Source organism: Mus caroli, unplaced genomic scaffold (genome assembly GCF_978045245.1).
Source record: "Mus caroli unplaced genomic scaffold, Mus_caroli_1 scaffold_15, whole genome shotgun sequence".
NCBI classification, from domain to species: Eukaryota; Metazoa; Chordata; class Mammalia; order Rodentia; family Muridae; genus Mus; species Mus caroli.
Window position 1 is genome coordinate 56,379,742 of NW_028227270.1, and position 23,675 is coordinate 56,403,416.

At 39.9% G+C, this 23,675-nt stretch overlaps 1 protein-coding gene across 1 annotated transcript in view; it reads right to left on the reverse strand.

The window, feature by feature from the left end:
• Nucleotides 1–1,617: 1,617 nt before the first annotated feature.
• Nucleotides 1,618–23,675, reverse strand: part of Ercc6l2 (ERCC excision repair 6 like 2) — a 95,035-nt gene continuing 72,977 nt past the window's right edge. The window contains exons 18-19 of the mRNA XM_021180506.3: nucleotides 7,072–7,253; nucleotides 1,618–3,375 (exon numbers count right to left, since the gene is read on the reverse strand). Of these exons, the coding sequence (XP_021036165.2) occupies nucleotides 2,421–3,375; nucleotides 7,072–7,253 (1,137 nt within the window). The 3' untranslated portion in view covers nucleotides 1,618–2,420. The remainder of the gene's footprint in view (nucleotides 3,376–7,071; nucleotides 7,254–23,675) is intronic.

Here is a 23,675-nt window from a genome sequence, read left to right on the forward strand (position 1 = left end):
TGCGGGAAGGAGGGAGCCTTCGCCTGGCAGCTTCCCAAGACTACGCGTTGGGGATCAGTTGAAAGTGATTTAGACAGCAGAAACCGGCGCCTCTGGCCTCCAGGATTCAGAACATTTAAGCCTGGGGTGCACTCGCCCAGTCAACTGTGCCAAGCTGTGCCCCGTGGGGGTCCCCACCTGCTCCTGCCTATTGACTGTCCATATACCCGCTTGGTCTCTTGACTGACCCAGCACTAGGTGACCATCCCCACCCTCCTGCCAGGATACTATAGGGACTCCACAGGATCGCTGACGGCTTGGTTTAGGGCTTCGGTTCTTTAGCTCCTGCACCACCAAAACTGGACCACCCACCGCTTCATGCTGTGAGGGATGGGGGAAGCCGCCTAGCTTTCGGCTGGTGGCAGATAACGCGCCCCCCACTGGCTTGAGCTCAGGAGTTTTCCGTCGCTACTGCCAGAGCATAATTCCATTAGCCATTCTTCTCTTTTAGGGTAGATGCTCTGTTCTGCCAAGAGGGAGGGAGAGCAGCGCTAGGTTTTGTGGTGCCTTTCCGGGAGTTGCCAGCCACCGGAAGTACAGAGAAGTCCTCATTTGGGGCTCACAGTATCTGCAGTTTGTCCGCAGGGTACGGCCAAGCTCATCTGGCAGTGGTCCATCTTGTTGCAGGCGGAAAAGGAAAAGCCCAGGAGTTGCACCTTGCCTAACCTCGGATGGTCAGCTGCCTACTGAGTGTCAAACCTATCTCTGGACTGATTCTGACTTACTCCGCAACCTGGGTGTACCCCCAAATACCCAAGAGGTTAATCTGTCAACAGTTCTTAGTTTGGCTAATCCAAAGCCTGCTCCCCTACTAAAAGGGCCCCTTCCTGCTCCCTGGGGAGTGGTGTGGGGCTAGAGATCTCCAAAGACTGGAGAAGCCCTTGGGAGCCCATTTCTTCTTGTTTCCATCAGTGGGAGTGCTTTACTGGGGGCGGGGCACTGATTTCTGCCCATGCAAACACAGCTCTCCCTCCCCTATATGCCCCAGCTGCCAAGTGTGAGTGACCATGGCCCTGGAACACAGATTCAAGTTACCTCAAATGCTGTGTTCCAACATGGTAAGAGGTTCATAAGTTTCTTAAAGTAACAGAATAAATAAAGTAATAAAGTATTCCTCTGTGTGTGTGTGTGTGAGAGAGAGAGAGAGAGACAGACAGAGAGAGAGAGAGAGAGAGAGAGAGAGACAGAGAGAGACAGAGAGAGACAGAGAGAGCGAGAGACAGAGACAGAGAGAGAGAGAGAGAGAGAGAGAGAGAGACAGACCTGGAGAGCCTGCTGTTTTCTGAATGGATAGTTCCTATATGGTCCTGTGAGCTCAGCTGAATGTGGGCAGGTACTAGCCAGACACTTCAATGTGCCACTCTCAATGCCAGGAGCTATACAGACACGAAACTTTACAGATAGGACCTCCTTGCCTTTACATATAGCTGTCACTTAACACACTGTCACCTACACTGCTGCTCTTATCACTGTCACCTACATAGCTGTACCTATCACAGACCAGATAAGCTGGGAAAGGGGTACTAAATGAATAAATCAGAGTGTGTAAACCATATATATTAAATTCGATGAAAGAGGTTGCAATTAAAATCAAATGTTTATTCATTTCCTTTTACTTAAGAAATACAAAGTTAGGCTATAAATCTTTCTTTATATTTGCTAAATCATAGTAATGTGAAAAGTTAAGGCATCGGTGTCCTGGCCAAAGATAAAAATCCCATTTCTTTAGCACCACAGCATACAAACTCCGAGTGGTTATAAAAATTAGCACTTTTAACATAATGCCATACATTGAGTCCTAATTATTGAGTCCTCATTATAACTTTTATCTAAAATAATTTAATAGTAATAGAACATAATTCCAAGGAAGAAGGAAAACAGTAAGTTCCCAATACCAATGAGGCGAGGGCAGTGGCTGCCACTTGACTTTGGGGCATTCTGGAGTTTAAAAGTGGAAGGCTGTGTGTCAGTTATCTTTCAGATAATGAATGGGCAAGTCACTCATGTAAGGCCACGGAATCACACAGGAGGGAAGATGCCCAGTTAATAATAGTTATATTATGACAAGTTACAATATGATATGATTACATTTGTTCTGAAGACCAAATCTGGGGCAGGAGATGTAGCTCAGTTGCCCAGAGTGCTTGCATAAAGTCCTGGGCTTGACCTCCAGGACTACATAAACTACATACATGAGCGTTAATGATTAAAACAGGTATTAGGGAAAGAACCCATGATAACATGCTAGGCTGTTTAGATTATACTAAAGCAATAATTTAATACACAAGTTTGTAAACAAATGTTCAGTGTGCCCCATATATGAACATCCATAGTCAGGGCCAGCAGCTCATCAATATCTAGGTTAATGGTACGTCCACGTCCTACTCTCGCTCTGTATTGCTTATGCTTTCATCGTCAACATCTGAGCTAAATGTCTTCCACAAAAACTTCTCGTTTGCTTTCCAAAGGGAAGCTTCCAGCTCATCTTTCCTTTTGGAGGCTGAGGTGCGGGGTGCTTTGGTACACAGTGTCTCTATCACTGCCAAGTCAGTGAGTTTGCTGAGACTGTCATCATTCTGTTCATTCAAGATGTCCCAGAAATCTTTTGGTTTCTGCTTTGCTTTTGCCACAGGCCCTGAAAGAACATTCTTTGGCAGCTGTGTGGGACCTTCCCCGTGGCTTTTAAAGAGGTCGTTAAGAACAGAGGTGTCACCAAGTAAGCCATCCACAGGAGTGTTTTCTACCCTTTTGTTTCTCAACTTGGAAGGTGGTCTGTTTCTTGAACTGCTTGCTCCTGTGAGGTCCCACTGATGTCCTGGGGACTTTTCTAGCTCTGACTCCAGGGCTTCAGAGATGCTGTTTGGACAGAAGACTGTCATGGTACCCTTGGGTGTGTGGTCCTTTCTCTCACTGTGAATCTCTTCAGTAAAGCTGACAGGTGATTTGTTAATCTCTGCATCACTAGGAAATGTGTCCTCTCTATGGAAACCATGACTCTGAGGCCTGACTGATTTCCCTTCACATATTTTTCGGTTGTGAACTTGAGATATCTTGTCGGTGGAATCATAACATGATAAAGTACTATCATTTGAGGGGTTTTCTTTTAAGAGAGATTCTTTTTCTTTAGATTTATTTCTCACCTTCTCTTCTTTCTTGTGGACAGATTTTATCAATTCTGAAGCAGAATCCACAAAGAATTCCTTTACCTCTGGGTGTTGAAGACTGTAGAAGTCTCTGAGCATTTTCTGTCGCTCTTCAGATGTGGCCCTAGTAACTTGTTCAGCAAACTCCTTTACAGGCAGCTTATAGTAAGAGGCCATTTCTTCAAACTGCTTTCTAAAGACAGGACAGACAAAGCCAGTGGTCATTTTTTAAAATTACATTTACATTTTATTTTTAAAGAGTTTATTAGGAAGCTGTTGAGATGCTTTAACAAGGTACAAGTGACAAGCTGCGTTCAGTCCCTAGAGCCTATGTAATGGAGGAAAGAGGTCAACTCCACAAAGTTGTCCTCTGGCCTCTACACACATTTTGTGGCACATGTGCCTGCACTTACTGCAATGGGTTTAAGAATGTTTAATGTGCTCCTCAGCAGTGACAGGAAACACAAAGGTAAGCAAAGGCCACGAAATGTGCCTCATCCTCCACAACATCAGCTTAACTTCATTCTCTTCCCCAGTGCTACAGGAAATGGTCTTTGAGCTCATTAAGTCATCACCTTTTTACGTAACTCTGATTTATACTATTGTATATTTCCTGGGAATTATGAGAGCCCATCAGGTTACTCTTCCAGTCAGCCAATTTATGACTAACATGAGAATCATCATTTATACAATCTATATTTAAGAATCTATATAGCAATCAAGTCCCGTAGAATAACATTGTTAAAGAATGGCTTTGGTTTTAGCTGAGCAGACTTAGGAGCAAGCAAACCTGTATGAGCACATACCCAGAATCCCCAGGTAGGATCTCATTGTTTCCTTTTTGCTTTTTTAAATTAAATCGTTGCTTTGGAAATGTCTCCCAAGCTCTCCTTAAATAATCATGTAAATATATAATAAACAAACATCTAAGTAAATAAATAACAAATTAAAAATAGAATGGCTTTGGTAAACAGAAAATTCTAGAAAAATTAAAATTTCCTCTTTCCTTTTTTTCACAGTATAGAATTTCATGACACTTTGTTGAGCTTAAAAGAAAGCTCTGTAAGTGTAGTTCTTTTTTCCTATTGATTCACCTTTAGTGCAGACAGCTAATCTTGGAAGCCAGATACTACTTTCTAAGCATGGTGGTGCACAGTTGCAAATCTAGAGGATGAAAAGTTTAAGGAAGTATGGTTTATACAGGGTGCCCCTATTGCAAAAGCAAAGAAAGCAAATAAGCAAAAAGAGTAAGATGTTATTTGAAGAAGTGAATTGCCATTCTTGAATAAGATACCAACAAACACTTCAATATGCACACACACAAATGAGCCTCCTGGAAACCAGGTAAAGTGGAGGTAGAAAATTTAGGTTCCTTGAGCCACAGACTGCTGCTTTTCACAGGGAAGGATTTGAACTCTGAATTGTACCTACTCCTTAAACCACACTGAAGTCCAATGTTAGAGTACTGGCAAAAGTACCTATATGATTAATGTAAGGTCATGGGGAGAGAGCATGGAATCCCCCAGCGTTAAGTCTTCCTAGGGTGAGAGAAAGAACTAGCACAATGGTACAATGGTATTTTAAATCCGAGTTTTGAGCCAGGCTTGGCAGATCACACGTGGTTTTTTGTTTGTTTGTTTTTTTCTGATGCTCTGTTTGGGCTTTAAGTTGTGAGAGGTCAGTGTCCATTGAATTGTCTTTAGATAAAAACCAAAGCCAGTGCTGCAGCACATGTTAAAGGTACCACTCATTTTATACAACAGGTCTACCAGTTTTTATAGAGTCCTGTTGTGTCCAAGCACCACTGTATAAACTACACAATAGCAAGAGAGACCCAGTCCCCTGCCTCACAAAGTTCCGCCTTGCTAAGGGAGTGGAAGCAATGCAGTCAATGTAGTCTCATGATGCAGGGTAAATTCAGCTCTACAGGCTCACAGTGGGTACCTGAGTACTTGCTGCTAGGCAAGGAGGGTAGGGAGAGGTTCTCTGCTGTCATCTCAACCTGTCAGGTAAGGATGAGCCAAGAACCACTCAAGAACTAGTTCTCATGGGATCTAGAACATACCAGAACAGGTGAAAAAGCAGAACTGGCTAGCAATCAATCACGGGTCTTCACTGGTGGATTTTAAGGCTTAATTTTCTCCTACATATAACATTCTTAGGGTAAAACAATGTTGCTTTAAATGTATGTTTGTAGGAGCATTAACACCACTGCTTTTTGTGATTTCCTGTTCATTTGTCTCTGCCTCCCAGGCCAGGTAACAGTCTCCTGTGGTTGTAGTGGCAGCCTAAGATGAGTGCCCACAGTCTTTTGTGGCTGAGAGGTGTGCTATGGCTTCTGGAGTTCATTCATGTCTTATCATATGATCCACACCTGATCAACAGTCATACCCACCTACAACAATGTATTTCATTCCACCAGTAACCCCACCCCCACCCCAATTCTACCCCAGAAACTGCCAGTGTTCTTGTTGGAACGCAGCGTGTCCTTAAATGGTTCCATTGTAATGTCAAATGAAGTAAGAGGATGCTACTATTCTGCCCTTACTCATCGTCAAATCCATTTCTAGGACCCAGTAAGTGTTTGTACTTATTTACAAAGATTTAGTAACCAGTGGGGTGTTAGGTAACGTCTTTAATTTATCCAAGACTTGGTGATGTCTCAGCAGATGCCAAGTAATTTTATCTCTTTTGTGCTAGGACAACAAACACATAGCCTCACCTGTGACCCTGGGGCAGGTCCCCTGGGAGGCTGATGCTTCAAGGCTACTTAACCCAAGGAGCCTTTGAGTGAGTTATGCTTATGGCTGCCCTTTACAGAATGATTTCTGGCCTTCCCACTAATTTTCCTAATTCTGGGACTTCAATAGAATTTTCTTTAAGAATTCAAGGAAATGAAAAGTATAACAGAAATATAAGCTAACCACTTTTATAAAAAAAAGATGGTAGAGTAGCTTTAAGAAAAGGGGAAATAAAAACCAAGTTAGGAATCCATTAGCATGTCTAGCAGAAGTCATGATGATTAAATTTCAAAGCACTGCCCCGAGTGGGAAGGAGCTGGACTATATCTGACACCACCACGTCACTACCTTGCTTTCTGAGCCTAGATGTATTGAAAACCCTAGAAGTTTATCACTCAGTTACTACAAGGTACAGCTTCGACTCTGACTGACTGTGACGGCAGCAGGAAGGGATGAGAAAACAATGAAAGGAAGGAAGTACAACTCCAGGGTCATCAGTGCTATACTTGCATCCTTTTGAACAGACATCACTATAGGGACCAAGACCCATGTGTCTTTAAAGACTGGGGAAGTAAAGTGAGTCTTCTAGAAGAATCACTGATAACAATAAAAAAGTATACCCTGCAGAAGTCGCTGCTGCCAGGCAAGCCTGCCAGGCAGGATAAGGTGCTGCCTCGTGCCAGCTCTATGGGTTACTGTGGGGCTCAATACTCCTTTTCCAGGCAGCTCAGGTACCAACTGTAAGTGAGATGCCCACAGAGGCCATGAGAACCAGGCTAGCTGTGCCACCCCACCATCTCTTGACATTATTCTTGAAATGTTAATAACTGTGTGTGGAGATCCCAGTGCCTCACTCATTTTTTCAGCTGGCCCCTGGGGACTGCCTCAATACCGTGTTTGATCCCAGAGCTTAGGAGTTAAGCTCTGGTAATTCATATTACCAGCCTGGACTATTCCACCAAATCCCAGGCCAATCTGAGCTATTTAGTGAAATACTGACTCAAAAGCATTTGCTTTTATTTTTTTAAATATAAAAGTTCCAGTTTTCTGAAGTTTGGATGTGAGGTATAATTATACATTACATATCTTCTTATGAATCTGTACTTCTTTTGAGAATTGGCCTGAAGTCTAGACACAGACAAACATACCTGCGGATTCCTCTTGGTGTTTCTCCAATGATGAAGGTAGTGTGGTTAGTACGATATACATCTTTCTTTTTCTGGATTACAGGGTGGGATACGTACAGAGGAGAGGAAATGCCTCCATCACTTGGTGGTTGATCTTTCTCTGTAGGTGACACTATGTTTGCCTTCACCTGATTTTTGTATGTCTGAAAAAAAAGAGGAAGTACAACCTAAGCCTGAAAAAAAAAACCAGTTTTGGATTGATATGACAAAGAATGTGACAGTTATTTTCCAGACACTTTTTATAGTGAAGCAGAGCACATTACCAACTGAAGCAACTATTGGAGGATGTTGGTATAGGCCATTAAAAGGACAGAATACAGAAAGATGTGGTATTGTCTACGGTCAAGGCTATAGTTGCACTGACACACAGGCTGATTGCTACGACCCTAAGGATAATACCAATGATTAAATGAATGAGGTTCAGAATTGGTCTGCCTAGGTCAGGTGTGGTTGTGCAGACCTGCAATCTCAGCAATTTGGAGGCAGAGGTAAGTGGATCAGGCACTGAAGGTTACTCTGAACAATATAGGGCTACTAGGCCAACATGAACTACCTGAGATCCAATCTCAACAAATAAGACAGGACTAAAGAGACAGCTCAGTAGGAAGAGATTCTTGCATAAGGCTATTAATTAGATCCCACAAGGCAGGAGAGAACCAATACCAGAGACTTGTCCTCTGACCTACATATGTATGTTATAGCACACATGCATGCTCTATAAATAAAATTTAAAAAATAAAACCAAAAATAGTTCACCTAATTTTTAAAATTGTGTTTTTCTAAAAATTATCATGCCATCTGTATTTAATTTTACACAAGCACACAAACTAGAAAAAAATTATTATGTAACAAAAAGGAAAACCAGTTTTTAAAGTCCTACTTGTCAACCTCTGTTAGGCTACAGCATATTTAATATTTTAAAAATATTGTCTACAGTTTGTAAGGAATAAAGAAAACCAAACTTACTTTACAATAATTTTATAGCTGTTTGTTTGTGAATTGACATAAAATAGTGGATAAGGAAAAAAATGTTATATGCATTTAATCTAAATGATAAGTGTGACCAGGTAGAAAGTTCTATTCCATTACAAAAATAAAAATAAAGATACAAACTTACAACAACAAAAATATATTTAAGCCTAAAAGTGAGAAAAATCAAGCCTTCTGGGTACCAAAACCAAAGAAATGACAGAGCAATGAATGTAAGCCCAGCAGCCCCAGGTTAGCATCCAGAACACAGCCTGAGGGCCTGTAATGGAGCTGGGGGTGGATATGACTTAATGCCCTGAAATAAAAAAACCAAAGAAACAGGCTGGGAAGACAGCTTCACTGGCAAAATGTTTACTGCACAAGCAATGAGCTCTGTACTGGGAGCTGGCTAGATGGCTTGGAGGGGTGAGGTACTTGCTGTAAAGTCTGATGACCTAATTTTGATTCCCAGAAATCACTTGTGGATGGAGAGAACTAATTTCTGAAAACTGCTCTCTGACCACTGTGGCACTAGCACATATGCACACATGATTCCTAACTAAATAAAAAGTATTAATACTTCTACTAATAATAAAAGATCCAAGTGTGATCCACAGAACTCATCAAAGCTGGGTACTGTGGTGCATACTTGTAATCCGGATGCTGGGGAGGAAGCAGGAAGATCCTCGGGCTCACTGTCCCAAGGACAACAAGACACTTATGTGCACATATACCGAGAAATATACACGGAGCAGTAACAGCAGCAATGCTGAAGATGTAGCACAATAGTAAAATGCTGGCCCAAAACATGCAAGGCCTTAGGTTCTATACCCAGCACTCCTCTCTCCGCAAGAAGGACTGCTGATTTAAAATTTTAAAGCTAGGCAAACCTAAACAGGTATACAGAACAGAAGCAGGGGCTACCTTCTTTCTCTAGACATAAAGAATGACTAGAGACAAGAGAATGGCCAGTGGGTGACAACTGGAAAATCTGATTTTGTACATCTGTGTGGTAAGAAAAGCTATGCTGAAAATCACATAAAAAACTGGCTAAGAACCATTGAAAACCAGAGTCCAAGGAGGTATAAATACCGGAACAGTATAGGAAAGCTTGTGATTTAGTAGGGGAAAGAATTCAGAAACTCATAGAACACTAAAAACCCACCACTGTTAAGCCACAGGTGCAGCCAATATGAGAACTCTATTGCAGAATGATCTGAAGGACACTTTCAAAGAACTTAGCTGGAAAAATTAAACAACCAAACAAAAACAACCAACCAACCAAGCAAGCAAACAAACAAAAAATCCAGCAAGGCATTGTACAAGTATACTTGAGACAGACCAAACATAAACTTTAAGAAAAAATTTAAAACAAAATAGAAACAATATATGGGTTTGACAGTCAATAAACAGATCTGCAATGATAGTTGATAAACTAGGAGAATAAAGAGACTTAGAATGTAGTACAGGATTGGAGGGAGAAGAGATAGAAAACATACTTTGAAATTCAAGGAGAGAACAGAGAAAATGGGAGATAATGCATCCATAGGGCAAAAAATGTAAAGAAAACTTCCAATTAAAAAAAAGGAGAGAGGATCTTTACTAGGAAAAATGAAAATGATTGTCCTCTTTTAGATTACAGATAAGGAAACATTCTAAAACCTACTGGAGGGAGAGAGAGTGAAAAAGAATCAGCCAAAGTAAGACTTCTACCTGGTGCTACCTGACAGAACAGGACACTGTATCCAGCATACATTGCAACAGCACACAAGGCACACAAGGCACCATCACCTATAACCACATAGCAGTCCAACTTCAGCTTGGCACTGCTGACGCCAGGCCCTGTAGTACATGCCTGTACGCCCAGCTACTTGAGAAGCTGAAGCAGGATTGTGATCTCAAGGGCAATATGCAGCTGCTACAAAAACACTAAGGTATACATTGAAGCCATATTTTCCAGAGATAGAAGACCATATAGAAACTGTACATTTAGCCCCTTCTTTCTCTTGTATAGCACTTATTACTTAACTTATATTCATGCCCTCTCCAACTCCTTAAAGCAACTTGTATACAAACCATTTCTACTGAAGATAAACAGAATTCTTCAGAAGCAACAATGATGCACATGGACAAACAGTGCTAGGCAGACAGCTGATGTCAGTCAGTAATACTGAAGGCTGTTTTGCTAAGGTCATCTGATTTTTAACATCAGGTTTTTAAATTGTCTGAAAACATCAATAAAGAGAGGAAAATACTGATCTTTAAGGTAAATCCAAAAGAGATGTTATGTATTTATTTCCATTAGAAACAAGATGAGGGCTACAAGTTACTGACAGCTTCTGATCCATAGAAATGATTATTCATTATTTTAAGAGACAAGAATGTTAATATGAGTATAAAGAAAGCAATTAGAAAGAGCAGCTGAGCCAACCAATATCTCTTCCTTCCTCTTACGCTGAGATCTCTGAAGCCATGCAGAGATGGCGCCTGGCAATGCCTCTTTTCAATTGTTTATCCAATTGCTCTTTCTGACATCACAAAGCTCACATTTTATACACATCTAAAGAACCAGTTTTATACATCCTTCAGGAATTCAGCCTTCACAAACACAGATGCTGGACATATGGGTCATTAGATTTGTGTGACATATTCCACAATTTAAAACAAGATTCTTAAAAGGAGAAAAATCATTTTCCCTCATATGAATTTTACATCCAATCTTTTATTATTTTAAAAAGACATCATTTCAGATTGCTACTTAGTAGATAAACTTTTATTGAAATTAGGTTATAGAACATAAATTTGTATTTAGCCCAACTGTATTAAGAGTTCAGGAATATATGTGCTGTCACTGTTACACTGAATTATAAGTATGGAATGAAGGTAGTGAATTATATTCTGATTGCTGTTTAACAAGTTACCATGGCATTACTGGCTTGAAACAACAACATAAACTTCTGACCTTACATTTCTGTAGGTGTGTCTGACATGGGTCTCCCTGGGCTAAAGTCAAAGTGCTGGCAGAGTTATGTCCCTCCTTCTGAGGCTCTGTGGGACAATTCATTTCCATACTTTCCTAACTCCAGATGCAGACCACAGTCCTTGTCCTCCTCTAACACTTCTCTCAGCGTTGCTGAGTACATCCAGGGAAGATTCTTCTTCTGAGAACCTTCTAAGCCCAGCGAGATACTCACAGCAAAGGATTCTGGCCAGTTAGCTAGTGTCCTTAATAGTATCCATCTAGTTAACTCAACACGGTCAGCTTGAGTCAACCTGAATTGCACTTGCAACCTTAATTCTCTGTCAGCAGGTAAGGAAACATTAATGGGCTCCAGAGTTTGGCCATGGCAGGGGTTTTAGGGATTAGGGGACTTTTCCTGACTAAGGGGCCTTTGCCAGCATCCACTGATCCTATGAAGGTTCTGGGACCACAGAGAAAGGTACTCTTGAGCCTGTTGAAGCTCCATTTGTAAGGTGTATTATATGTGAGTATCCACACATCTCTCAGACAGAAGAGCCTAGGACATTTTGTTGTTGTCTTAAAGTATATGTAAGCAGAAAGAATTATGAACTGCTGGTTTACACAGCTCCATTTATATAGTCTTAAAAATTCATATTACTTTTGAAAAGAAAAGTCAGTTTTAATTTATAAAAATCTTGGCGCTCTTGTTATAGAGGTGGCTTCACTGTTTTATCATAAAGTAGTATAATGAACTCTTCATAAAAGCTGAGATGGGCAAATAATGCCCGTGAAGCTTCAGCTGCACTGATACTGTGCGGCCAGAACAGAACAATTCCAGATCACGTGACCTGAAAGTATGGAGTTCTGACAATGAGATAACACTAAGCCCCTAAAACAAAGTAGATTAAAAAGCACTTTTCTTCTCTGGGAGAGTAGGACAGGCAAACAACTGGATCACTGTGTTAAAACTGGATGGAAAACTTTGCAATTAAAAGGTAAAGGATAAAAGCAAAAGCCTGTTTCTGCACAGCCATAATTATCCCCCTTTCTACTGATTAGTGAATTAGTTGGGACATTGTTTCAAAATGTAGCCCAGGCTGGCCTTGAACTCATTATGAAAGTCCCATACTGGTCTTAAGTTCACATTTTCTTGCCTGTTTCCTGTGTGCTAGAATTACAGACACAAACCTGGCATCTCTAATATTTTCTCTAAATTTTTTTTACAGTTTATATATGAAATCCTCCTACAGGGGTATGAGTTTGAACATTTGGTCCCCAGCTGGTGACACTGTCTGAGGAAGCTGTGGAAGCTTTGGAATGCAGGCTTTGCTGACAGACATAGACTATTAGGGTTTGCCTTAAGGGTTAGAGCCTGGCCCTGTTTTTGATCCCCCTCTTCCTGACTTGCCCCACGTTTCTGCTCCCACGAACTCTGACATGCCTTCCCATCATGACAACTGAGGCTCTGAGCCAAAATATGTCTCCTGTTAAGTTGCTTCTGTCATGTATTTTGTTACAGTGACAATAAAAGTAACTAATGCAGCTGCTTAAAAATATCAAGAGTAGGGGACTGGAGAGATGGCTCAGTAGTCAAGAGTAGTCGCTGCTCTTGAAGAGGACTTGGCTCTGATTCCCAGCACCCACAACGTGGCTCACAACCATCCATAACTCCAGTTCTAGGAGATTTAATACCATCTTCTGACCTGTGTGTGCACCAGATATGCACGCAAAACATACACATGAGTTGATGATGATGATGATGACGATGATGAGGAAGAGGAGGAGGAGGAGGAGGAAGAAGCAGCAGCAGCAGCAGCAGCATCATCTTGACTTGAAGCTGGGCATGGTGGTGCACACTTATAGTTCTAGCACTCAGGAGTAGAGGTAGGAGGGTTGTGAATCTGCGGCCAGCCTGAGCTATGCAACAAAACCCTGGCTCAAAAGATAAAGAAAATTAAATAATCTCAAAAGAAAAATTAATAAAAAACATTTTCATTATTGAAGTACTTTCTCAAGGTTGGTTTGGAAGCTGCTATTACATATAATAAAATTCTGAGTTCTAAGTATGGTTATAGTAAAAACGAGAAAGGAACTATGAAAATAAGACCCTTGTTTACTGTTGATTGAGTGAGAGAATTCCTGTTAAACTCTTACTTTAGAGAACATCACACTTCCAACAGCCAATCACTTGATAATTTCTAGTTGAGGACCAATCCCATAAATTATGCAACACTGTTAGGTATGTTCACTATACTATTTGTATTAAAAAGAACAAATCTAACTTTTAGAATCTTTGTTAAAAAATAAAACTTCCTACACAAATTTAGGAAATGCAGCAATCATTCCTCAATATAAACACGAAGTTAAATAAAACCGATGAAAAGATGTACTGAATAAAAACCAGGAGGCTACTCATAAAGGTGAACTTACCAGAGGACAGTAAAGTAATAATTCTAATTAATAAGCACTGAGGAACATCTCGTCCTTCTTTGGACTGTGGAGTCTACATGGAGCAGTCAGTTGGAAGTGGGAAAATAAGGGAAAACTCCTGTCCCTTTAGACTTTTAGATTAAAACAAAAAGGTAGACAGTAGGCTAAGCTAATTATGTGGACCATAGTCTTAGTTATATCACTAAAACTTTAAATACAGTGTATTGTCTTTACAAAAATGATTGCCATTAAAATTAAACTTCAGTATATAAAAGTTAATCTATATAAAACTCTTCTACAAAGGACAATTGCTCTGACGTAGGTTGGCCAAACCAGTCTTCCTATCTACCAATAATCAAACACTAAATTTGGAAATTGTTTACTTCAAAACCTCCATAAATAATTACTTTGCAATAGCTTTGATAAGGCTATTGAATTATTGTTGATTTTTCAGATTTACCTAAAAATGTGCTTCAAAATATAAAACTATTTAAAGCTGGCTAATGCATATATTCATGACTTGTGATTTTTAAATTATAAAAGACACATGAGGATAGGAACTAAGAAGGCACTTGTGTAGGGATGTGTTCACTGTGCACCTGCCCTTCTCTCTCACGTTACATAAGAACATGCCCAGTTGAATCTTATGCATGTTGTACAGTCTACAAATCCGAAACTCAAATCAACCCTTTCCCACTTAGGAAGAAAAAACAAAACAAAACAAAACAAACAAAACCACACACACAAATAAAATGTCCAAAGCAAAACTTGAGAAAATAAATGAGTCCACACTAGGTCTTATCAGTCATAATTCTGAACAACTCACTTCTTACTATAGTTTTAGGCTTACATTGGTTATATACCATGGAAGTTATTTATCATCCTGTAACAGTATGAAACAGTCAAATGTCCTTGGATAATCTGGATCTTATCTTTTTAATATACTTTTTACATTCATTTATTTATTTTGTACTCACATGCCAAGGCATGTGTGTGGAGGTCAAAGGACAACTTTCAGAGTCAGTTCTGTTTTTCTATCACAAGGTCCCAGGGTTACTGGCTTTGACCTGCTTGCTAAGCTGTCTCACTAGCCATCATTCCTTTAGTAAAGTACATGATCTGTAATTCAAAGCAATAGACCTAAGTCAAGGGCCTTACTTTTACTCAAGCAACAGTTTTTCAGTGCAGACTCAACTAGAGAAAAAAAAGCTACAGATTTTTCAATATGAAAAGCTTAAGAAAACTGTAGATAGCAATCTTTAATGTCAGTATACTTTCAAAGGAAGGAATCCTTCTACCTTACAGCTCTATGATCACATTTCCATTTTTCTGTTTATTCGGCCACATATGGAATGTGTATATTAGAAAACAGCACTGTATAGTTCATGGAATATTTATAAAAAAAAACCCCAAAACCTCCTTTTATTAACATTAATTAAAATGTAATATAAATTTGAAGGTAAACTGCTAAAGAAAGGTTCTTACATAGAAATGAGAATTTGACAGGGAAAAGCCCTCTCATAACCATATCCTGTAACAAACAGATCAAAAGAGTTTAAAATCCAGGAGAGTAAAGAACTGTGGTTCCCCCCCCCCCCCCGTTTTCTTCTTTGCTTTTTAAACACAAGGGTTTTCAGTATAGTTGCAGGAGGCCTTAGAGCTAATGATGCAGTCCAAGCTGGCCTTGAACTTGGGTACTTTTGCTTCGGCCTTGTGGCTTGGCACCATGAGGCTAACTTTTGAAGATAATCATGAAGAGCCTTGTGGTTTAAATGAAAATGGCCCCTATAGGCCCATAGGGATGGGTACTACTGGGAGGTGTGGCCTTGTTTGAGGAAGTGTCACTAGGCTTTGGGGTTTCTCTCTTCCTGCTGCCTGCAGATCCAGATATAGAGCACTCTTGAATGCTGAATGCTGCCATGCTACCTACTGTGACAATAGTGGACTAAACCTCTGAACTGTAAGCCAGCCCTAATTAAATGTTTTCCCTTGTAAGTGTTGCTGTGGTCATGGTGTCTCCTCACAGCAATAAAACCCAAATCTAAGACAAGCCTCTAGTTTCTATTTTACAGAAAAGGTATTATGGATAATCTCTCTTGGGACTAATTCTGGAACCACATCCATAACCAGCACACAGAATCTCCCCAGCTCACCTCATCCTACACATTGCAGAGGAAGGCTGCTCACAGTGGTGCACAGACAGGATAGCCTGTCTGTGGCAGGTTACCAGGAACTAGTGGAATCTTTGACTAGGCAGATGAGGAATGGATCTGGCTACAGAGCTGGTTCCTTTTAGGGCACACAAGAAAAGTGGATATCAGTCATACTGATGTCCTAAAGCCAGGTGGTTAGGTTTGATCAGTAATGGGAAACTGGAACTAAGTGGAGATTTTCAAAGGCAGTGGAAAGTCATGATGGTAGAAGGCTAAACTCAGAAAGCTGGTTCTAAGATGAACTGAGGGCCAGCCTATGCCAGAAAAGTCTGGGGCCTACAACTTGTTCCCAAAGCTAAACAGTTCTAAGCACACTAAGGTCACCATCATGTGTGGCCCTGCCTCTCCATCATCCTGATCACACCAAGTATGCCACGAAGAATACAAATCAAGTGTTCTTTCAGTTTCTGTTTTCATCAAGCCTTAAACTGTGAAGTCTGAAGCAGCAATGTTTTGTTTACACATCTGTTCAAACAAAAGACTTAAAAAGAGATCTCTTTGGTTAAGGGCCAAACTGTAAGCACACACAAAGGCATAAATTCGCTTATCTTTGCAATGCAAGGAACTGAGAGAGCTATCAAAACAGACAGAACAGTGAAAGAAAATCCATGCAAATGGCAGCTGGATCTAAAGTGATAAAACTGTTTAACGATCTTTGGGCAATAGTGAAAAATACTCAAATTAATTATGCAGGGTTATCATAAAGTAGGGTCTCTGTATTCAACAAAAACCTAACGCTAAAACCTACTCCTGAACCTTAAACCACTGTCTAGGAAAAAACCAACTGGTTAGTGGATTGAACCAAAGCCACATTTTCTGCACATGTTCAAAACTGACAATCAGGCCTGAAAACACAAACATGTTGTGAGAGGAAGAGGGGACTGAAGTTGGAAACTCTAGCTCCTTTCCTTCCAGAAGGTACAATAGCTGCAATCTAAAGCAACTTTATTTTGTGTGTTGGCTTTAAGGCAGGATCCTAGGCTAGCCTAAAACTTATCACCCAGCATAGAATGGTACTGAACTTACAATTCTGCTTGAGACTCTGGAGTGCTGGTATTATACAGATGTGCATCTCCATACCCAGTCTGTAGTAAGAAACTTCACAAAACTTGCCTGGCAGACGGCTCAGAAGACATAGGTGCTTGCTACTAAACCCAATGACCTGAGTTCAATCCCCAAACCCCACACAGTGGAAGTAGAAAACCGAATCCTTCAAGCTCCATGTGCATGTAGCACATGTGCACGTGCACACACACACACACACACACACATACACACACACACACACACACACACAGATACAGACACACATAGACACACACACATGGGGGGGAGGGATACATGGTAAAACACATACACTAAACAAATGTAAAAGAAGAAGGAGAACGAAAAGGAGAAGGGGAAGGGGAAGAATAAGAAGGAGGAGGAGGAAGAGGAGGAGGAGGAAGAGGAGGAGAAGAAGAAATTTCACAGAACTGTGGGAGACAGAGGATGAAGTCACTGTAGCTCCATACATAGGCAGGCCATCTTCCTTACTCAATTCTCTACCTGCTCCTTTATTAAGCAGGCTTCCTTTGCCAGCACTATGACCAACAATGATGTACAATAAGCATGCATGCTGCTCAAACCTGACTAATTGTTCTGCATTACCTGCCACTATGGCCACTTTAATTTGAGCAGCTGAATTGAAGGAGTTTTACTGTAAAAATGGTAGTAGGGATCTGCTTTATGCTGTATTTTAATGTGGGATTAAGTAACAAGCATGTGTTGAATGCCCACTCTCTGTTGCTGTTGCTAAGTGGTGGTGGCCATGTTTAGAAGTGTATATTATGGTCTTTATCTTCAAGTCTTGTAACATTCATAAAGAACAGACACACATGAGGTCAAGTTACAGGAAATTCACATCACATCAGCAATGATGACCTGCATTGAGAAATGTGAATTGGAAGATTAGGTCTGGTTGGAGGCATGGGGTTACACACAAATCTGAGAGTATTTCTATGTTTAAGCAAAGCAAAGTGTTTTCCCTCTTGTCTTACACTACAGTCCACACTAAGGCTTCTGTTCTCAGTGTGTAAGGATTTCTGCACTAGAAAGCAGCAGTAAGCATACCGTTGGTATCCTCTAATTTAATTCTGGCACCATCTCTCCAAGAGTAGCAATTCCCTGACTCCAGATGCCAATTGTAAGCCTCACTTTAGCACAGCTGTGCTTGTTAGAGCAGCTCACAAAACTTGAAAGCACTCACTTCTGCTCACTAGTTTATTACTGAGAATATTCCACACACTGAAGCAATATGCAGAGGCAAATTTGTGGGGGGTGTGGTATGGCACACCCATGCCTACTCTGGGTGTGCCACACTACACTAACCTCCACATGCTCAGCTATTCAGAAGATCAAAACCCACTCTCCTTGGTTTTATGGGTGTTTGACTGCACAGGCATAATTACTAGCAGGCTGAATGGGGACACCAACGAGGCCTATCAACCCCACTGTTCTTCACAGCCTCTTCCTCTAGGAGTGGGACAGGACCCTTCCAGAATGAGGGTTTCAAGTCAGGGAATTTCTGTAAGTTGGCCCTAAGACAAAAAAGTGTTGGTGGAAGATGGGTAACTAGAACCCACTTTGGAGAGGGCATTATGAGCCAAACAGTGACCAAAACCAAAACACGTTTGTCAGAATATCACAATTTCTCATCCATATAGAAGGCCCTGGTCTGTATACACTCAGTGTTATCATTGACTAAGGCAATTTCCGGGAAAATTATAAAATTGTTTATAGAAAAATGATTCAAACCACCTAAAGTGTTTAGAACACAGGTAGGGGTAAGACTTGGTGGGTGTGCCTGCTCAGCAAGTACAAATGGCCTGCATTTATCTCCCTTACTGAAAACCAAACCAATTGCAAGACAGACACCTCAAGACCAAAACAGGGTCTGAAGCCACTAGACCTTGACAAAACTAAACAATTTTTTTGAAAAAGTATTTATTCAGATATGAACTATATGTAATATGTCATTTTAGGTTATTAAAACTGAGTCAGATACATGCTACTTAGAAAATCTAAGCTTATTTGAAGGTTATTTCTTATAGGCACCTAAAGAATGCTGAAAGTAGGAAAAAATGTGGTCTTACGGATAACCCCTCAGGGGTTATCTCAAACCAAGCTACTACTTTGAAACCATATATATATGATGAATATTACACAGAATGAGGATGTGTTTATATTTGTAGGCGTGTGTGTGTGTGTGTGTGTGTGTGTGTATAGCAGTAACAAGTAAAGAAAAAGGCAATGATTTTGAGAGGGAGCAAGGAAGAAACAGTACATGGGGGATATTAGAAGGAGGAAAGAAAAGGGGGAAATAATTAATTTTAATTTTTAAAAAGAAGAGATAAATCTTAACCCAACTATATCATTACTCTCAAAGACATATTTTAAAGCAAAAACTGGCCACACAAAGTTCTTCCACTGAGTGAAGAAGGAAAAGCATAAAAGGAAGGGCAGTTTATTTCCAGGTAGGGGAGAAACTAGTGGAGACCGAGGGAAGAGATGATACATTTGTGGTGGTATATTTTGGAAGGCAGAGAGATTTGGAAGATATAAATGCAAAGCTGAATAGTATTCTAGGTAAAGGAAAAGTACACATATAAATCAGGTTCTCCAAAGGAAAAGACTAAGACACGTGCGTGCACGCACACACACACATACACACACACACACACACACACACACACACACACACCACGAAGGGATTTATTACACTGGCTTAATTAAACAAAGGTTAAATAATCCTACAATGGCCATCCCTAAGTGAGGAACTAGAGTACAGTAGTTGCTTAGTCTAAGAAGCTAGAAACCTTAGAACAGGAGGGACCAATGAAGCAGCTCCAATCAGGGGCTGAAGGTCTGGAAGCCCCTTTGAGAGTTGTTGATGGGAGCTGGCATTCAAAGGCTAAAGAATTGCCAATATCTGATGGCCACTGGCAATGGCAACAGCAGTGTACCCAACAGGAAGGATCAAGTCAGGACATGAGGGAGCGTTCTCATCTAGCCAGAGTTCAGGTCATGTTGAGGGCAGATCTTCCCCTCCACGTTACCAATCTCCATATCAATTGTCTAGAAATACCATCAAAGACACACCAGAGGCTGACTACTAATTTTCTTAGCATCTCTTAATCTAGTCATGCTGGTAACTAATGCTAACCATCACAAGGTTTAGAGAAAGTAAAATCATGCCTTTGTCAAAATAGCTTTGGTAGAGTTGATACTCTTTATAGTCTGGTCATGCTTCTTGTATGTGTGTGGTATCTGGAGGTCACAGGACAACCTTTTTACCTCTAGGCATGGTTTCTTTGTTGTTAGCTCATGGATATGCCTAAGCCCAGGATAACTGGCCATGAGCTTCCAGGAACTCTTTGATCTCCACTTCCCATCTCTCTATGGGAGCACCGAGATTAGACATTTGCTACTACAGTAGACTTTCTATGAGCTCTGGGGATTCAAATTCAGGTCTCATGCGCATGCACCAATCACTACTTTCTCCACCAAGCTACATCTCCAATCCTTGGTTAACTTCTTGAGTCCAGACAGAGTTTAATTTCTTGAAATAAATATTAAAAAAAAAAAAGTATGAATTCAATCTAGTTGTTGGCTTGTTTTTTTAATAGGTCCAATTAGAATAAATTTTTCAAAAATTAGATATATTAGAAAAATAAGATTAATATGTCAAACATTAGAAATCAAATCTGAAAGCTTCAAGCAGAGTCCAAAGGAAGTAAGAAAAAACACAAGAAAAGACAGTGAGAGAGGCCACAGTATGGAAGCTGACAGCCATTTCTGGGGCCTGAAGGAGACCCTTAGCTTCTCATTTTAAAAATAAGTACAATGTGTGGATATACTTCCCCCAAACTCTTCAAACTGAAATGTAATGATTATTTCCCAAATTTTATGTTTATATAACAACTTGGAATTTCGTGTGCAGAGGCAATGTTCTTAGATGACAAGGCAGTAGGTGTTTCTATTAAGTGTCTGTCTGATGGATACCATGTTTTTCACAGAGATAAAATATAGCCTGAAAAGGCACTGCAGATTGTTTATTATCATCTCTGAATTCACTAGGTAGAATCATTAAGAGTTCAATGAAGCTTTTTACCTCTGAACGTCTAACCTATTACCAGAAGGCATTTTCTGAAGAAATGACACTTTGCAAATTATTACAACCTTACAACTGTCTAAACCAAGAAGTTGCTCAAAGTCAATTTTTCTCTACAATAGTAATATCACCAGCTAGGAAAAATGTTAGAATTGTAACACTTCCTAATAAGAGAAACTACTTTTGTTAATCTAATCCAACCTTAGCTAAGGGTGTAGCTTCTTAAAAAATATATGTATGTATGTATGCATGTATATACATATGTATGTTTTTTCTATCCCTTTTCATGGGAAACGAGCCATAGTTCAGGGCAGGTTCTTAATAAAATTAGCCAGGTATCTTTTTCCTTTTTTCTTTTTTTTTCGAGACAGGGTTTCTCTGTGTAGCCTTGGCTGTCCTGGAACTCACTCTGTAGACCAGGCTGGCCTTGAACTCAGAAATCCGCCTGCCTCTGCCTCCCGAGTGCTGGGATTAAAGGCGTGCGCCACCACGCCCAGCTGCCTGGTATCTTATAAAGTATTCTAAAAGCTTTATTGGTACAATGAGCAAAAAGTAATAACAGATAATTATACAGACCCAAAGAAGAGTTTCCCATCATGTAACTGTTAAGCAATTATCACAACTACAATAATAAAAGTATATGTTCTGTTCTGAGTAATTTCAGCACCTTTTTTGCAAGGAGGTGTATATGTTTTGGACATTAAGAGGAAGAACGCTGCAGGTTGTCCCTGACCCTGGTTGTAAGAAGGAACAGGCTATGTGTACAGATAGCACTGGCTTGCCCTTCTCCTGCTTAACAAGTGAGTACTCTTCCCTTAGATGACACACTGTTTTTGTGGAACTGAATGTTACCTACAATATTTCTCCTCTCATGCCAATAGTACCATAATAACCTCATGCATATACATAGCAATCTTAGAAACCTTAATCCTATTTGATACTTGGGGAAAAAAAACCTGATAAAACTACATAAAGTTAATATTGAGATAAAATAAATAGACTTAAGGAAAAATCCTACTAAGAGTTAATTCTGTTAACATGCTGCAACCATAAACTTTCCCTCCTGGACTACCTCATAAGCTGGTAAAAATTACTTTATACCATTGACAACTCAGTATCCCGAAACGCAGAACTACAGCATGTGCTCCTTCCCCTACAGTGTGCTCATACTAAACAGTCCATCCCTCCTTATCCAAGCTGTATAAACACACTGCAATCAAACCCACCAAAGCTCACAAATCCTTGCTTTAAGTAATCTCCAAAATGTCAGTCTAACACATATACCAGAAAAGTTTCTGCTAACACAACATTCTGAGTTTACAGTATTCTCAACAATACTTAAATCTGCATTGGTTATAAAAGAGACACTTCCACCACAGCCTGACAACTTGCTTAGTTCTCTCATTTACAGAACACTGCAATAATATAAAGAAGGCTTTACTATTAATCCAGGTTTTACTACAAAGCAACCCATTATTTTTCTGTCAAAAGCTGGCAGGAGTGCCAAGTGTCTGTCATCCAATTCAGGGGATTAAGTCTTCTTTTATAGTCTGATACTTGTACCAATTTATAAAAATACAGATATAGTTTCTTAGAGTTGGTCACAGTCTATATTTTGGCTTGGATTCAGGCAGCAGAGGTTGACTATGACAGCTGGCAGGAAACTCAGGAGAGAATACATCCTCCTCCTTTAGTCACCATATCTCTGTTGCCATAGTGATTAATCCTTAATTGAATGCTGTCTTTGTACATTCTTTTCAGAAAACTTTAAGTAAACTTAAGTTGAGGACATGCAGCTGATTGAGAAAGGAGGCACTGCATCACCACAGGTGCAGTTAAAGTGTATGACACACACCACAGTCCCAGTGAAGTCCTTGACACACGTCACCACAGGTAGAGTTCTGTGACACACACACCACAGAAACAGGAGAGTCTGACATAGCACCACAGATATGGTAAAGTTTGGTGATACAGTCTGCGTAATAAAAGAACACAGTGATTCTAATAAAGGCATTATCATTCCTTTAGACATTTAAAACCTTTCTTTCTGATATGAACTGAAACACAAGACATATGGGTTTTCATTCCAGATATCCTAACTTTTAAAAGGAGCTCTTTACAAAGATGGTTTTGAAATATCAGAGTATCAATTTCATTTTTTGTTATGGTTCAGTAGTATTCCATAGTGAGTATGTACCACATTTTCACTACCCATTTATCTGCTCAAGGACAGTTAGGCTGTTTTCATTTTAGAACAACAATGAATGGGATCCAATGCCCTCTTTTGGTGTGTCTGAAGACAGCTATGGTGTACTCATATACATAAAATAAATAAATCTTAAAACTTAGGAAAAAGAGATATCTAAGTAGAATATATTGCTCTATCCATCCATAGTCTATCTTTCTCTCAATCCTCAACTTTTAAACTCATATTTCTGTAGTCATGAGTTTTACTTTGCACTCTGGTTTTATTGTTAAGACATTCTGAATCCTAATGAAGACAGCTGGAAAGTTTAGAGGGATTTTCCCCTTCTTCATCCTTAAAAGCAACATTACATTTTATCACTGTTATATGCAACATGTACTTTTAGCCCCTACCCATACAACAATAAACTTTTAGATGAATACACCAATGGATACATATTTAAAAGCCTCTGATGAAAATGACCACATATAAACAAAAAATTATATTTATGTAACAGCAATCTTAAATAGGAGAAATCTACAGAATTTATTACTTTAATATTATGAAAATCCTTCATAAAAGATAATAGGAAAGCCTAGAATTTTGTGTATGTATCTTTCAGATTCAAACAAAACAAAACAATACAAACAAACA